Source organism: Artibeus jamaicensis, unplaced genomic scaffold (genome assembly GCF_021234435.1).
Source record: "Artibeus jamaicensis isolate MK-2021 breed Jamaican fruit bat unplaced genomic scaffold, CSHL_Jam_final contig_391, whole genome shotgun sequence".
Taxonomy (NCBI): Eukaryota; Metazoa; Chordata; class Mammalia; order Chiroptera; family Phyllostomidae; genus Artibeus; species Artibeus jamaicensis.
In genome coordinates this window covers 5,294,184-5,312,779 of record NW_026521814.1, presented here as the reverse complement: position 1 = coordinate 5,312,779, position 18,596 = coordinate 5,294,184, and the positions used below count along the sequence as shown (strand labels likewise).

At 33.6% G+C, this 18,596-nt stretch overlaps 1 protein-coding gene across 2 annotated transcripts in view; it reads left to right on the top strand.

The window, feature by feature from the left end:
• SCN7A (sodium voltage-gated channel alpha subunit 7) overlaps window positions 1-18,596 on the top strand; it is an 84,220-nt gene that overhangs the window by 14,240 nt on the left and 51,384 nt on the right. For both annotated transcript variants that reach the window (XM_037143091.2, XM_037143092.2), the window contains exons 2-9: window positions 3,704-3,942; window positions 7,471-7,583; window positions 7,933-8,022; window positions 9,378-9,506; window positions 10,982-11,073; window positions 13,827-14,033; window positions 15,210-15,279; window positions 18,284-18,425. In XM_037143091.2, the coding sequence (XP_036998986.2) occupies window positions 3,704-3,942; window positions 7,471-7,583; window positions 7,933-8,022; window positions 9,378-9,506; window positions 10,982-11,073; window positions 13,827-14,033; window positions 15,210-15,279; window positions 18,284-18,425 (1,082 nt within the window). The remainder of the gene's footprint in view (window positions 1-3,703; window positions 3,943-7,470; window positions 7,584-7,932; window positions 8,023-9,377; window positions 9,507-10,981; window positions 11,074-13,826; window positions 14,034-15,209; window positions 15,280-18,283; window positions 18,426-18,596) is intronic.

Below are 18,596 nucleotides of genomic sequence, written 5' to 3'. Positions count from 1 at the left end.
AAATTTAGATTTAGACACACCTGGGTGAGCATATATCTTTACCACTCAACTGGCTACAGTATGATGGAGAAGTCATGAAACTCATCAGTCTGCTTCCTCATCTATAAATGTTGATCACAAGGATGATGTGTGAGAATATGAGAAAATAGAAACATCTAGTCCAGTGCTTCGCAAATGGTAGTAACATAGTAAGTGTTACCAAAATTATAGTTGCCTTAATTATGACAAACATTGGCTCCTTTTCAAATGCTTGAAAACTGTTTTAAGGAGAATTTTTCCTATAATAATGCACCTCTTTTCCCCATGTTGATCCTAGTTGTGCTAATTCCAACTGTTATCCAAGATTCATGGTTTGCACTTTAATCAACAATATAAAATATTAGTTCAACTAGAACTTTAGTTAGAGTCCAAGCCTCGGTTGAATTTGATACGATTCTTGCCAAAAGCTTACTTTAGCTTTCGATTTTTTAGAAAGGAAGTCCAATGGACAAATTAACTATTAATCTCGACATATTTTTCAGGCTTTAGTGCACTATATTAAGATCACTCGCTGGAAAGCATAGTGCCTGCACCATATTTTATAAATTACCCACAGAAATGCTTTTTACCAAATTATGACTTAATGATTAATAATTTACAATCTTTTCTTAGCCACCTAGAAGTCAGATACAAGAAAGGTCCATTTGATAAGAACTCGCTATCAGTTCATTTACGCAATCAACAACCCAGAGTAGTTTCATTCAACATCAAAATTCTCACTAAAGAAATCTTGTGGATTGCCGACTGAGTTAGGAGAGAGCATTAGCACTGACCAGCACTGTGGGGCAGGCTTTCTGTGTATGGTCTGTTTGACCAGTATGACCTCGTGCAACACATGAGGGATTCCAAAGTTTACATGTGAGGAAATATGACTCACTTGGACAAAAATAGTGTTTTATTTGAGTCTTTTGTACTTCAATTAATATATCCTCCATTCTTTTATGTGGTCTATAGATACTGTGATTTGAGTCAAATCAATATTTGGATTCTATTTGAAGACCCTCCAGTTTAATGACATGCCTTTTAGCTATGGTCTTGGATTACAGCAAAATAGAAAGGGGCTTCCATCTTCCTTCAATACACATAAAGGTTATATAGCTTTCTTGGCAGATACAAGTCAATATTGATTTACATCACAATTACTCTTAAGTAAAATCCCTTGGCCATTTTCTCTGCTACAAAAACATAACTTTTCTCCTCTCAATAAAGTTTGATAAGTGAGATGTTGTTGTAGATGTGTTTATATTTATACATATGGTATATATATATATATATATGATTTTTGACCAATGTTTAATGTGTTAGTTTTGTGCATAATACTGAGCAAGGTATTTGAAAAAATGTAAATTTTTAGGTTTTATACTACTAATCTGGAAAGATACTTCCAAGGAGATATGTGTCAATATTCCTATCCCATATTCCTCTCCTTAAAATTGCTTCACACCCTGTTCTTGTGACATTACTTGAGGGAAGTAGGCATAAGAAGCTATTGCTATTGTAAAAATGTCCCCTCTCTGGGCATCAGTGACTGAACCAAGGGAAATAAATCAATAGGCTGGGTCAGACCAATTAAGAATACCTTTTTATTTACAGTTTTTGAGGTAGAGGTTACAGGCATATGGTGGGAATTTAAACTGAAAATCAAAGTTGAAGCTGGGATGCCATTGTTTAATGTGCAGTCTTAGAAGTAAGCAAAGGAAGCCTTTGTTTAGAAAGAATGAAAAGAAAAAGAAGAAAAGCCCAGAAAACTGTGATCTCATGAAAGGTATAAGGAGTCATCCCAGCACTGGATTTTCATTTTTATTTCCCAGGACACAGAAAAGGACTGTGTGTCGTCCACTTGGATGTGTGTGAGATTGCCATTTGTATATTTGAAATGTCTGCCAAACACCATTTATTTAAGCTATGAGTAGGAGTCTGAATTTTATAATAACTGGTACTTCATTAAGATTAACTAACATCTTTTCTTACTTTCCATTAATAGATAAGTAATGGACTGAACTATTAAACAATTCAGTTTCACTGAACAGTGTAAAAGTATGGTGCAGAATATATGTGTGCCTATGTGTGCGATTTCTGTTTTAGGGAAACCGTATAGAAGGAACTCAACCAAGAACGGCACTGTTAGAGGAGAAATATACAAAAGCCACAATATCAAGTACAAAATTTCTTATCCTTCAATGCAAAGATTAAATCACAAAGAGGGGTAACTTCAATAATAAAATTACAAAGAGGATTGAAGGGAAATATATAAGTGGTAATCAGTTTTCACTGAATGGGATCACTTGAGTAAGTTTTGACAAGAATTAGGTTGGAGAAAATCAGCAAAAGAATATATTTTTATGTGAGACCAAAGAATGTTTATGAATGGGGAATTGATGCATAAAATTATATTTAACGAACACAAATTTGAGTGGCCTGTAGGATGATTTAAAATAAAGACTAGAATTGAGAGAAACCTGTAAAAACTACTACCACAACCCAGATATAGAATTACAAAGATGACATGCCTTTATGTAGATATATAAACATTGGGTCATATTTAAATACATAATGAAAAATAATTGAAAGAACATTATTTTCTCCAGAGGCATTAATGACAAAACATTTCACGAGTAGTTTTCAATATGATTACTTTGTGTTTGTGCTTTTGTTTTTACAATGGCTAGAAGGTTAAAAATTGATTTTAGTCACGGGGAAAAACAATAAATTTCACTTGTTAAATTGTTGTGATTGGTGGGATTGCCATCAATGATGCAGGAAAAACAGTGTTTTAAGAAGTGTACTCAGTAAGTATCCATGTGCAGTAATCGAAACCCCGTGTTTTCCTATGCAATCACCAAAAGGAAAGACACCACAGAGGGGAAGAGCATAACTTTACGGGATATTAGAGTTAAAATTGAAGGAAGAACTGGGTCAAGAGGAGTAAACAGAGCCGTATAAAGAGAAGAGTAGATAATGCTGCCAGGAATGTAAAGGTGCATATATCTTTGCAAGTAAATATTTTCACAATTTTTGTGTAGATACAACCAAAACAAACAAACTGAAAAAACTCATAAACATAGCTAACAGTATGGTGGTTACCAGAGGGAAAGTGGGTGGTGAGGTAGCGAAGGGTGGAGGAGGTTGAGTGTATGGTCATGGAAGGAGATTTGACTTCACACAATGCAATATACAGATGATGTGTTGAAGAATTGTACACTTGAACCCTACATAATTTTATTAATCAATGTCACCCCAATAAATTTCATTTAAAAAAAAGAAAGAAGAAAGGGGCCTAGAGTCAATAAAGACTGACTTCAGGGAAGAAAAGTCCAGTCAATGGTTAAATGCAGCTAAGACTGGATTCCTCCACCTGCCAAATCTCTAATAACTTTAGAATTCTTTTATTACAAGGAAGATTTCAGTAAACAGAAAAGGATTGAATGGATAGTTAAATGAAAACAGAATGAGTTGCTCATGAAATTACAAATTAAGTCTATTGTGAAGTATAAAAGAACTTAGCTTAACAACTCAGATTTCTACAAAACTGAGGAACTTTCTTTGAATACATGTATCTAGTTCACTATTATCTTTTATTTATATTCTAAACTTTTGTGATTTAAATTTTTTATACAGTATACACAAATTTCATACAGAACTAAAGAAAATACGTTTGTTGCAGGTAAAAAATTAAAAATGGCTTCCCCAGAACCGAAGGGCCTCGTGCCCTTCACCAGAGAGTCTCTTGAATGTATGGAACAGCGTATTGCTAAAAAATACAAGGAGGAACAAGAAGAAGATGTAAAGCCAGACGTTGACTTGGAAGTTGGGAAAGAGCTTCCGTTCGTTTACGGAACTCTTCCTCGAGAAATGGTGTCAGAGCCCCTGGAGGATGTGGACGCGTACTATCATAATCAAAATGTAAGGTTTAATTTGACTTGTCATGACTCCATTTTCATTATTTTATTTTGCAGGAATTCCAAAAACATAATTGAGATAGGATGAGAAAAGAGGATGAGGGGAAGCTCAGAGGGTGGAGGGACTGAGCAAAAAGGAAACACAAGTTGTGGACCTGGACAATGGTGTGGTGATTGCGGGGTGGGGGGGGAGGTGGGCCTAAAGGGAGAATGAAGAATAAATCAACAACTAATTTTAAGTTATACAAAACTACATAAAAAATCTCATACATATTTCAAATTTTTATCAAAAGTTATTGTTTGCTTGGTTGGTTAGTTTGAGGTTACTTTACTTTGCAATAGGTTATACCGTTATACATACCGTTATACCGTTAATATAATTATTTGTTTTATGGGAGTACGATGATTGGCTACTAAAGTTTATCAATTTTAAAATAACTGTAGTATAAAATTTGTAAAATATGTACACAAATTCACAAGCTCAACTTGATGAACTCGCTCAGTAGTTAGGAAAATAAAGCTAACTTGCATTTTATTTATCATTTTTATTCATTTACATATTCACACCCTTTTATCTCCAGAATAACTTGAGGAACCTATTAAATATTTGGACAATCTAATGACAAGCACAAAATGATAAAAAATAAGAATAATTATGTTTTAAAAATCAGGGATCTGTGTGGACTGACAGCTGAAGAATCTTCATTAAAGATATAGAATGTGAATTATAGTTTAGAGAACATTTCATGTCTTAACAAGGCAAAGGGAAGATCTATGAACAAGCAACCACAGAGATTAATTCTGGAATAGAGAAGGAATGGGGAATGATAGAATGGAACCCTCACAGCTGTGTTGCATGTTGTAGGAAATAGATGAAATGAGGGAGATTTCAGCATGGATTTAATGTGATGGCCAAAAGACTGATATGATAAATACAAAATTTAAATAAGACTAATATGAAGATTTCTAAATGACTACTGCATGGAGAAGATAGGGTCAGAAAAATGAAATAGGAGGGAAAGGGGAATCCAGGCCTGATGTTCAAAGGTCTGGACTACTGGAGTGTCTCAGGGAAGAGAGAGAGTAAAAAATCCCAAGAAGAATCAGCAGGGTTTGAAGACTGACTGATAATGCCAAGGTTTTCAGCCTGAAAAAATAGTTGTCCCACTGATAAAAATGCAGTAACTGTAGAAAAGATCTAGAGAGGAGGATTAGCTCCAGTGTAGACAAGTGCAATCTGATATTCTTGTAAATAGAACATTCACAGATAGTAACAAGTAGTGAAATGAAATTGAACCAAGACTCTGGATGGAAGGCAAAGTGATCATATTATACAACCACAGTCTTGAATCTTTGCCTGGTAGAAGAATATTGGCATTTTACAGTGTATATGATAAAAAGGACTCCAGTAGCTGCGGTAATAATGTCCATGGACATTATACAACATTATTAATTAAACACCTGTGAAATCTTGGTAAATCCTCATCTCAATTACTTCTGTTTTCAGTTTTTGCTATGCTTAAATCATAAAAATTAATATAACACAGTAGCCTTAGAGGTAACTCTAATATTACAGAGTTCTGAGAGCTGTGTAGTACATGCAGAAGTGATAAGCATATCAGGCCTCCTACTGAAGGAAAATAACAAGGAGTTTGAAGAATAAAACAAGCCCAAAACTGTAGCATAGCTTAGCATAAAAAGTAGTTATTAATGGTGGCATAATTATTAAAATTTTGAGTTATATTCAGTTTACTCTGTTTAAGATGACATATAAGTTAATGAGTCTAAAATTAAATAAACAATTTAGCACCTCATCATTAACTGGATAATTTCATACCTTGAATAGCTCATTGCTTCACAGTGACATATCAGCTGCTTGGTTGCACATCCACCTTCTGTGGAGTTTGAAATTGTTCTGCAAATTACACAGAAAGCACATTTTAACTAGTCTGATTTTTTGGGGGTCCCTTTTTAATTTTCTTGTTGCATTTAAAATGCAAAGAGGAAAAATATCTACAATCCAGGCCAAATATCCATGGACTGTTATGTTGGGAAAAGGTTCCATTTAGAACATGTATTCATAAGTAATTGGTGAACACATTTGTATCCACTAATATATTTGCATATATACACAAATATAAATATCAATATATAGTCACCATATACACGTCGGTATAGTTTTATATTATATAATGTGAATATATAATGTTAGAGTATACAGGTGGGGCAAAAGTAGGTTTACAGTTATGATCATGTAAAACAGTTTATTTTTGTATTGTTATTTATAATTATTATGTTATGCTCGATATAAAAAACTGTAAACCTACTTTTGCCCACATTTATATTGTAGACACATATATACATATATACATATACTAGAGGGGGACCCCAAAAAACTAAATTTATTTGTAAAAATCATGTATTTATTCTTACATGTTTAACTTCAGTCACCTTCAAAGTACTCTCCATTTGATGCAATGCACCTATCAAGACATTCTTTCCACTGCCTGGAACAGTTTTTGAACTTGTTAATTTTTATGCTTGTTAGTGCTTCTGCCATTTTTTGTTTTATGTTTTTGTCTCGCCTCTTTCACATCATCAAAACATTTCCCTTTGAAGACTTCTTTTATCCAAGGAAACAAAAAAAAAGTTGCTTGGGGCGAGAGAGGATGGAGAATGGGGGTCATGCCATTTTTGGTTAAAAACTGCTGAAGAAAGCGTGGTGTGGGCAGGTGCACTAGTAAACCACCCGTCATGAAATAGGCAAATGTGTTAAAAGAGTCTTCAAAAAAAAATTAACTGAAGCCCAACACGACCTCTCACAACAACACCAGATGGTACATTGATACTGATGGATTCCTAGAACACTAACCTAGTGGGGGAAACTTGTACTATAGGGACCTGCTCTGCAAAAGATAATTATGTATTTTAGGGGCTCCTCCTCATATATGATTCATTTTTAGGGTATTTTTGTCTCTCATTATTTTTGGTTTTAATGCTTTTATATCCCAACATACTATTTTTTTCAAGATTTAAGTGTATATTATGACAATGATAACAAACAAGTGGGGTTTTATACTATGAATAATTACTAATGATTAATGTAATATTATAGTGCCTTTGAGTCATTTTACTATTGTAATTCCATACCTTATTTGCTTTGAAGTAAAATTAACTTTTATTTACATTCATTGAGTTCTGGTATATAAAACTATATCTCCAAAAACTATTAATATATATATCTTTCTTCCTATTTATTTTAGTTAGACAGGAAAATTTGAGGATTGGTGTGTGGTGATAGCTTTCTCAGGTCGAGCACTAGCAAAAAAAAAGTCTTGGATAAACCTAAAAAATCACTAAAAAGAGTTTTTAAAAGAACTTTCCATTTATTTTATCTGTAAAAGAATATCAAAATATAAGCAAAATGTAACTTAGCATTCATGACTGAAATAGCCATTGTCAATATGTTGCATGATTGGTTTGATTATAGTTCATAGTTCTAATTTCACTTGATGTTTTTTTCTCTTTGCAGACTTTCATGGTGTTAAACAAAAAGAGAATAATTTTCAGATTTAATGCCACCTGGTGTACATTGTCTCCTTTCAATTCAATTAGAAGAATAAGTATTAAGATTTTGGTACATCCATATCCTTTTCCATTGGCTTTAGAATGTACAAGGATCAAATGCAACTATTCTATTCAAATATCACTGCCATCTTTCTCTTCTGAATTGTTATCTCATGTGTCATACTGAAGTCTGGATTATAACTGTACTAAGTATTCCATATTTAAAAATACATTTAAATGTGTTTTCATACACACAACAGTAGTAAATATTAACAAACCTTAATATTCATTGTTTTTCAATGTGAATAATATATTTTTTATAATTTAAGAAATGATTTTATCTCATGTATGTGTACACATATAAACAGATTTTAGAAACAGGTTTCCAATATTATTTATTATCTTTTATTCCTTGACTGTAACCTACCTTTTTTCGACTGTTCATTTTGATTAGCGTCCTGAGTGACTGCATATTTATGACCATGACTGATTTTCCATACTGGGGGCCAAAATTACAGTAAGTTATACAATTTTATTCACATAATCTCATATGATTATATTTTATATTTAACATATGGCATTATTGTATACTATATGCTAAATATTATAATAAAATAAAAATATAGCCCTGGCTGGTGTAGCTCAGTGGCTTGAGTATGGGCCTATGAACCAGAGGATCATGGTTTGATTCCCAGCCAGGGCACATGCCTGGGTTGCAGGTCAGTTCCCAGCAGGGGGTGCACAAGAGGCAACCATACATTGATATTTCTCTCCCTCTCTCCTTCCCTTCCACTCTGAAATTAATAAATAAAATCTTTTAAAAATAAAATAAAATAAAACAATAACATAACAGAATTATAATATAATACGTTAAATATTATAATACTATATATTTAATCATTTACAATACCATAATATTGCAGATTTAATTTTTATATTTCATACATAATACATTCATTGTACCTAATGTAATATTTATCCACATACCATTATTAATAAATTTTCCAAATTGAAACAAATTTACATATATGTTGGTTAATTAGTTTGAATGTTTTTCTGCCCTTTCATTATTTCCCAACCTGTTAGGTTATATTAATGTTTGAGTTTTTTGGCTATAGGTTTATGCCTCCTGCATCATACAATCATACAAATGAAGTTTCATTTTAAAGGCAATTACAAATGTTTAATGTATCAATGCCTCAGGTTTTCTTTACTATTGCAAACCACACCTGATTTGCTTCAAATGCAAATAACTTTCTTTTCATTCTTTAAGAAAGTAATTTTTCTTTCTATTCTATGTACTTATTTTCTCTTTTCTGGGGAATGTGAGTAGTTTGACTTACATTAGTCTGCAATGATGGAAAGACTCATTAAATTTGCCAGGGAGGAAAGCTTTATTGATACTACCTTTCAAGTTTAATTCTGTTCTTAAAACTAGTTGACTTTGGAAAGTTAATAAATTCTGATTTTCCATAAACATCCTTATATACACACAAAGTAAAATTAGTTCTTTAAACTCTTTTATAATTCAGTTATCTATTTTGTGACTCCCAGTGTGAAATACATTTGATATTTGATATTTTCATCATTTACACACACACACATATATATACACTATACTATAACCCTGAGCTAGGAGTTGTTGAAAAACTGATAGTCAAATTTTATGGTTAATACCATGAGCCTTCAGCCACTCTCAAAGCCCTGTGTAAAGCTCTATCCTATGGTTCAAAGGCACATGCTTTTTTGATTATTGTCTGGTTGGTTGATTAGTTTGCTCATGGATCAGTTTCCAGGTAGTTATCATAGACAATGTATTTAAGAAATGACAATGTATTACTTTTAATGTATACATAAAATTTTTTTCTGCAGGATCACTTTGCTTGGAATTTACACTCTCGAAATCCTTGTAAAACTCATTGCCAGAGGCACCTGGACTGGACCATTTTATTTCTTTGGGGACCCGTGGAACTGGCTTGACTTCAGTGTAACTTTATTTGAGTGAGTACCTATTTAAGTTGCAAACATCTTACTGCCTTGATAAGCAAATGCTTTCACTAAAAAATTGAGGTTCACAAAATTTTCTGCCAGAAAAATAGTTGCAAATAAAATATGTTGTAAATTATAGTTATAGTGAGTTCTCCCAGATAGCTCCAGCTGAATGAGGTCTTAATTATGTAATACATATAAAAGCAATAAATATTATCTACATTTTCTATATGAAGTAAAGGTGATAGAGGTTGAGTTTTTGCTTTCGAAGTTATTTTTAGTGAGAAGAAAATTTCCTGGAGACAGGAAAGTATCCCAGCATATTTGGTTTCTTCTCAAATCTATATTTTACTTAGCTGCATTTCTTAAGACCACTAAATATGTTAGATATTAGAATAAGATATTTAAAAACACACATTTTCTACATTTCCTAAAGTGTCACATTACATTTTAATGATTTTTATATGTATTTATTTTTTTCAATGCATTTGTTTAATGTTCTTTGTGGCTGAGTAAATGGTCACTGGTGTTAAATCCCTGTTAAAGAAATGTAAAATAATATCATATTTATAGACTTTTGGATCAAAAAATTTTTAAATCTTTATAAAAGTGAATAATTAGGGCAGGTGGGAGGGGCTGGGCTGGGAAAAAAGAATAATTAGTGTCTGCCATGTTGTATGCATTCAAAAAATAGTGGCTAAAATCACTGCAATTATTATCACTACTACTCCTACTATCACCATCATGATTCCTGCTGTTGCTGTTAGCACACATTTAACTGACACAGCTAACACTTAGATGTCCATCCCTTGGCATGTTCAGTTGCTCTTCTATGCACTTTACATATATGACTTACTTAATCTCCACAAAAAAGCTGCTGATGAAGGAAGTGTTATTATCCCCACTTCTGAGGAAACTGAGGCAAGAAAAATTAAATGTTTCCTGTCACACATCTAGTAAAGATTGGAGCCTGGCTTTCTACACAGGCAGTCTGGCTATAGAGTCTGTGCTCCTAGCCATTGTGTACCAGCCTTCTATCGTCATCAATACCATTGTCATCACCAACATCACCATCATCATCATCATCGCCATCATCAAAATCAGCCTAATGGTTTAAATCCTTAAGTTGTAACTCATTGTTTTAAAAGATTTTGGTTTTTTTTTGTTTTTAATTATCTTTTTACTAGTCAGATAACAAAATGTTTATGAACATGATACAAATATGGAATTAAGAGTACTGACAGTATCAGAATTTCGTAATCTCTCATAGTATGGTTGTGGATTAATATTTACCTGGCTACTTCACACATTGTAGCACTCTTTGTCTTGTAATCAATGATAAAACTATTTGAAAAATGGAATGATGAAAGCAAGGGAAATGTTTGGATATATGGCTTTAAACATAAGTTTCAAAGAATATAACAAGTCAAAGATAAGTAACACAATCTCAAGAGGACTTCTGAATAACTCTTCACTTAATTCCACAGGCATATAACAATATATTCACCTCTAAACTTCAATCCAATATTTAGAATTACGAGAAATTTGAGAATTTTGAAAATCATTCCTTTAAACCAAGGTAAGAAATGGCATTCAGTTCCTTTTCTTCATTTTGTTTTCTCTACTCCCATATATTCATTTGTATTCCTGTTATTGTTTGGGGAAATATTAATTTGAATACAGTTTTAACTTTGAAATCAATGAATTAAATGATCTTAAAATTTATTTCAGTCACTACAGGAAAGGCAAGAAAAAATATCACATTTGACTGTTATTTTATTGAGGTGGGTTCATTAACTAAAATAAAATGTAGAGTTCAATCAAAAATATTATTTTTTCTGTCTTCATTATTTATTCTTACATCTTATATATGAAGTTATAAAATTATCTTTAGACTACAGAGAGATATAGTAGTCCACACAGATATCTAACCTACCGTCTTCTTTTCCTTATGACATCTAAAAACCAGATGAAATGAATAGAGTAACATAAAATAAATCTCCCTTTGTTTTGAGTGCTAGGATAGGGTGCATTCCACATGCCGCCAAGTTCAAGGAGGTCCTGCTAAGTAAGGCTGTGCCCACATCAGTGAAGGATGCTCAAGACTATAGCTCCCATTCCTGAACAATCTTAAAGAAGCCCACCAATAGCTTCCAACTTGTTATTCAGAATGAATAAAAAGAATCAGATAGAAACAATTCCACTCCAAGTTTTGTCTTTTGGAGTTTGTTTTCTTTTTCTTTTCTCTGACTGCTAAGAGTCAGAGTATTATGGAATAGCTGAATTAATAAACTGAGAAGCAGGTGTGACAATACCAAAAGGAAGATCTATAAGCATGTGCCTGTTATATGCCTGTGGAATTTTTGTCCACTGGGTCTCCAGGAAGCAGGCCAAATTTATGCATGCTTTGTACTTGAAGTCCAATCCAAAATAAAGCCAATTATGAAAATAAAAATAATTGAGCTAAATTTTTGTCGAGATGTAGAAACTTTAATATTAAATCAGAAATAAATTGAACTTTACCACATATATCTAAACTAAAACAAAAGTTTAAAAGTAAAATGAAGGGAAAAATTATACCAGGAAATCAAAATCAAAATTGATTCAGAATTTGGTAGATAACAATGAATGGTACATAGCAATGAAAATTATTAATAAATTTTACTCTGTAAAATTGGATGGTGACTTTTTTACCTTCAAACAAAATGTCACCAATAAATTAAAGCTCACAAAAATCTGGTATATATATTATATATACACACATATACATGTGTTATATATGTGTATATGTATGTATACATATGCACATCATGTTTACATATTATACACATGCATATATTCTTATTTAAGAGAAATTCTTAAAAATAATTCCAACAGAACAATATGAAAAAATCAGTAAAATAATATATGGAGAAGTCAGTACAGTTACCAAAAAAATAAGGAATAGTGCAAATACACATGTTTTAAAAGTTCATTATGGTAATCACCGAGATTGCATTAAAGTAAAGTGATCCCATTTTTCTTCTAACAAATTGGAAATAATTTTTAATGTTTTATTTTTAATGAAGGCTTGGCTGAAGACATATATATAGCCTTTAGTTTAAACACTGATTTTAACATCTCTCAAAAGCAATTTAAACATATGTGTCAACACTTAAGTGTGGCCATATATATGTGCTGACACAGACATTTTATTTCTTATATAAACACTTAAAAGACTTGCATATAGTGAAAAACCTAATGCTATAATTTCTAGGCAATCAAATATATTTTAATAGTCTAGCAATTGAAATATTAATATATTTCATTTAGATATCACATTTCTTTAACCATAGGAGTAACTTTATTGTCTCCAATCATCTGAGGTAATTAAAAAAATAAATGTTCAATCCTAACAATAAAATATGAAATGTGTATTATTATTTCCCCTTTAAAGATAATAAACGTAGACTTAAAAATGTTGAGTAACTTGCTCAGCATCACAGAGCTATTATATTCTCATTCATTGTTGAGCTGAGCAGTGATTAGGCTCCTAAATGCAAACAGACCAATGAATAAGAGACCAAGAGAAAAGGAGAGGAGGGAGGTGAACAAAGGAAGGGAGGAAGGGAGAAAAGAAGGAAGGAAGGAAGGAAGGAAGGAAGGAAAGAAAATTGTAGTTTCATCTATGAAGCACAATTACGTTCATTTGGTTTTTGTTTCTTCTTGTTTTTTACATTTTCAGAATTAAGCATGTATTATTTAAATAGAAAAACAAATGTTCTTAGATAAAAAGCCAACCTTAAATTTAAGGTTGAATTTTCAAGTAGTAAATATTCTGATATAAATACAGCCTGCCTGTATCACAGTTGTGTTATTCTAATTTATAATCATTAAAATTTTTCATTTTATTTAATCAGCTCCAAAAATTAAATTTCTAAAAATTGGTGAAAGAATACTACTATTGCAAGCTATTTTTTTGTTTCAACATTTGCAACCCATTTTGATTAACTTTATACTTTACAACACTTACAAACCATGGTGACTGGTATAAAAAGCAATAGCCAAGAGAGCCTGTTCTTGATGTAGTAAAGAGAAACAATTGAATAACTAATTTTAAAATATATTGTGTCTGAATTACTCTGTTAGGTGGCATAAATTAGCAATATTACAAAAACCTGAAAGTTTGGGTTTTTATTCATCTTATTTATTAGATCCAAATAATGATAAGTTAGATTATGAAACACAAAGCTACTGATTTCAATGTAGTATGTATTTTCCATGGGAGAACTTGGCTAGTGCTGCTTTACTAAGACATCTTATTTTATTGAGAACAAACCTGTCTCTTTCTAGGCCTGAAGTCTTATGTAGGGATCCTGCTCCTTTGCTTGAAGAAACTTACCGGTGCCATTATCCTTACTCTGTTTTTTCTGAGCATATTTTCTGTGATTGGGATGGGGCTCTTCATGGGCAAACTGAAGCATAAATGTTTCCGATGGCCCCACGAAAATGCAACTGAAACCATGCACAACAGAACCAGAAACCCATGTTACATTCGAGGTAAGAATCACTTGCCTCATATGTCAAAAATTATTTGACATTGTAAAAAAAATGTTATTTACTTGAAAATAAACAATTTTGCTGTTTCACTAGTTAGTGTTAAGAAAAGAGGTTCTTTTCATCTGTGTTAAAGTTTGTTACAAAGAAATCACTTTTTAAAGATTATCATTTAAAAAGTTGTCAGTCCATTTTCTGAAATACTTGTTAGGAATTGCTGAAAGTATTATATTGTTAACCTAATTGTCATGTTATAATGCTTGTACTTAGAAAAGTATCTGGGACTACTTCGGTTTTATTAATGTCAAATTTTATTTAGTTTTTAGCTGTCATTCAAAGGGTTTCATCAATGGTTTCTAGTTATTATTATTTTAAATATTTAAAAATTATTTTAGGTGACAAATGTGACATTATTTGAGATTGGAATAATTCAATTTTGTATATATAGGTTACCTACAATTTTGTGTACATATATCTGTTTGTATGTATACACACACACACACACACACACTTAGTCCTGCTTTCATGGGTTTGATCTCTGTGATTTGAATTTAGAACTTAAAAACCAATGCTCCCAAGCATGCATGTTTCCAACCCTGGTAACTATATTTATAAATACACATTTTACATTTTAATTGCCTGGCAAGGGTATCTAGATAAATTCTATGGGCTATGATTCAAGTAAACTTAAGTTGTAGTCGAAATTAGGTGACACCAAGTATTAAATCGGCATTGGATGCTCAATGTAGAGAAATAAGCTTCAAAGGGAAGAGAGTGGAAATTAAACATAAAGACAGAAAAATATGGCCTTTTGCTCAGGAAAAAGCTTCAGGAATGAATTCTGGAAATAAAAGGTCCTTGCTTTCAAACATATTAGTCTTGGGAATTTTTCCATCAGGAGTCTGTCATACCTAACAGATTATATTCATTTTCCTGAACTCCAATTTTGAAAGGAATCCTCCTCTATCTCTTCTGGGTGCTATCACTGTCAGGTCGGTGAGGTAGATGGATGGCCAGAGGCGTTTTTGCCTGTGCATGAGATGCTAAGACACTTTCCTAGATCAAAGAAAAAAGCCAGGCTATCTGCTTATTTCTTCTCACTGTAGAGGTTTAAATGGTTTTCAGATAGGCTCTTCATTCAAGATTAAATATAGAATATCATTTCTTTCCTATTTTTAGAAACAGAAAACTTTTATTATTTGGAAGGAGAAAGAGATGCACTCCTTTGTGGCAACAGAACAGATGCCAGGTGAGTGATGTTAATGTTTTCTTCTATCGAATCAGAATCATCAATCAGTAGTATTTATTGACTCATTTTCATTATGGTTCCCATTTGATTACATTAGCAAATCTTAACATCAAAACCATGTTGAAAGCTGAATGGTTTTGAATACTATTAAACTAATTTTACAAAAAAAAGCAATAAACAAACTAGTTAAGTGACTTATTCAAGGTCAAGAAGTTAGTAAACAGCAAAGTGGGGACTTAAACATGACCTTATTTTCTGTTTGTTTGTTTGTTTGTTTGTTTGTTTGTTTGTTTGTTTTCAGGGTGCCTCAGAGCTAGTAGGAATTACCAAAAAAGACACATAATCTTTTCTTTAGCCAGAAGCCTTTAAAGAAAGAAATATTAAATATACGCTGTTATTTTGCTTATTTTATGGCTTGGCTGTCTTTTATGACTAAATTTTACATGAATAAAAAGTTTATTGTTCTTAAAGACAGTGTTTATAAGAAATTGCTCAGTGAGGACCCAACATTCATGGCTTCTTGCCCTATAGTTTCGAGTGAGGAGATACAGTAGAAGTGGAGTGCTTCTCGGCAGTGCCGAGACCTGTGCAGCTCCTTAGGTTACTTTTCTCAACTGGGATGACTCGACGCCTATCTGTAGGCTCAACTCTCTTTGGCTGTAGAGCCTCGATTCACAACAGCACATGATGGAGAGAGGTGTATGAGTTATATAGTTTATTTATTTTTTAAAGATTTTATTTACTTTTTAGAAAGTGGGGAAGAGAGGGAGAAAGAGAGGGAGAAATCAATGTGCAAGAGAAACATCGAATGGTTGCCTCTCTCACACCCACAACCAGGGAGCTTCCCCCAAGCCAGGCAGGCATGTACCCTGACCGGGAATTGAACCAGCAACCATTGGGATTCCGGACAATGCCTAATGTCTGAGCCACACCAGTCAGGGGTCAGTTACATAGTTTGGTTATAGATTTGTCCAAAAGGTACCTAGCCATTTATTAAAGATGATATCAGATACAAGAAACATTGTACATAGGACAATGACACCTCAGTCCCCTTCAAAGTAGGCACCTTGGGACCTCACACAGTTCTCCCAATTACCACCAGCTGCCCTGTCATATTTTTCTGAATCTCCTTGACAGCCTGAAATTTTTTCCCTTTCAAAGATGATTTTAGTTTTGGGAAAAGCCAGAAGTTTCAGGGAACCAAATTTGGGCAGTAAAGGGACTGAGTCACCTGGATAATTTGATGTTTTGCCAAAAATCTCTGCATGAGATGTGATGCATGAGCAGGCACATTGTGGTGATGAAGCTGCCAATAATGGTTTTTCCCTAACTGTGGCCTTCCAAATTGTCCAGATAGTTTCTGTGCAGGAGTGTTCAAGCTTAATGAAAAATCTGATGCAGATTCGTTGCTCTACTTGCTCAGTCATTTTGAATGTGATGGCCACACAGTACACATGCTCACTCAATGAAATCTACTGTCTTCGCTGACTAGTACAGTGAAGTTGTACTTGTTCACCCATGAGCATTCCAGTCCACTGTCCTTGGCTGCCAGGTTACATCAATGTCAATGTCATGTAAACCATTCTTGTTATGTTAACAATGGCTGGGCTTTTCCCAGACAAGTCTAGTATTCAGCTGATGTAGACATTTTGTTGCTTGCTCAACTTCTTTTCCCCAGCTACTGATGGGCTTGTACTATATTCTCAAGCCCAAGTTGTGATCTCATCCCATTGTGTCTGTTCTATGCAGCTGCAGCTAACCCTTTTTTGTGAACATTCCAAGCTTATATTGAAGATACCTGGTCATGGATAGTCAGGACCACAATGATATATTTCAAGGCCAGAAGAACAAGTCACACAATATTTTACCTGTAGTCATCATACTTTGCTGCAGGGTAAATGATCCCAAAAGTCAGTGCCAAAAGAAGAAAAAATCAGTGCCTTAAGATAAGAATGAAAATTTATTTGTTCAGCTCTGGCTGATGTGGCTCAGTGGATTGAGCACTGGCCTGCAAACCTCAAGGCTGGGTGGTTTGATTCCCAGTCCGGGCACATGCCTGGGTTGCAGGCCAGGTCCCCAGTAGGGGGCGTGTGAGAGGCAACTACACATTAATGTTTCTCTCCCTCTCTTTCTCCCTTCCTTCTCCTCTCTCTAAAAATAAATTAAATCTTTAAAAAGAAGATAATTCATTTGTTCAGATTATGTGGGTCAAAAATTTAGCAAGCCTCAACGCACGATTACTTTATAAATTTCTGTTTGTATCATGTTTATTAACCATTATCAATTGTCCGAAATATGTTCATGGCCAAAGCCAAAATAATGTGGGAGGGAACTAGGCAGGCACATGGAGAGAGGGAAGCATGATTTATTGGGCACCACTGCAATAATCGACCACAACACTCAAGCTCCCACTAGATAAAAGTATGAAGACTCCATAAAAAGAACTGAAATAATATTTGATCATTCAGCTGTGATGCAGTTTTATTTTTATCAGTGTTACATTTCATCAGTTACACTTTCATTTTAATGTTGGGTAATAAACCTTTAACAAAGGCTTGACAAAAACTATTTGTTAGCCCTTTTTCCTTTTAGCTTAACACTTTACTTGTATCAATGCAAAATCTAACTCATTTCCAGCTTACTCTCCACCCTCTTTTTTTTAGAGAGGGGGGAAGGGTGGGAAAAAGAGATGGGGAGAAATACTGATGTGAGAGAAAAACATTGATCAGTTGCCTTTTGTGTGCGAAACGACCTGGACTGAACTGGAAACTTAGGCATTTGCCCCAACCCCTGACCTTTCGGTTTGCGGGCCAGTGCCTAACCAACAGAGCCGCACTGGCCAGGGCTCATTTGCAGCTTTTTCACTGGGATGTTTGGGAGAAGACTGATTGCTGTGGAAATGAGAGCCATTTATTATTTATGGAAAGGTTTTCTATATTTAAGGTTTGGCCATAATCTGAAAGTCGCCTAAGAATAAGCAGTTTCTTTTCTTTGTCTTTTTTAGTTGGTGTCCGGAAGGATACATGTGTGTAAAAGCTGGCAAAAATCCTGATAATGGCTACACAAATTTTGACAATTTCGGCTGGGCCTTCTTAGCCCTATTCCGGTTAATGACACAGGATTATCCTGAAGCACTGTATCATCAGGTAAGAGCAGAGAGAATCTGCTATGCACATAAGAACGGTACCATGCTTCATGCTGCTCCCTTCTACAATAATGGTCAAATGTAACATAGTTTATCATGTATATATGTGGAGAAGAATTTGAAGACAGAAGGGAAGAAAGCCTATATCCTAACACTGTGCCGAAGTCTGTTC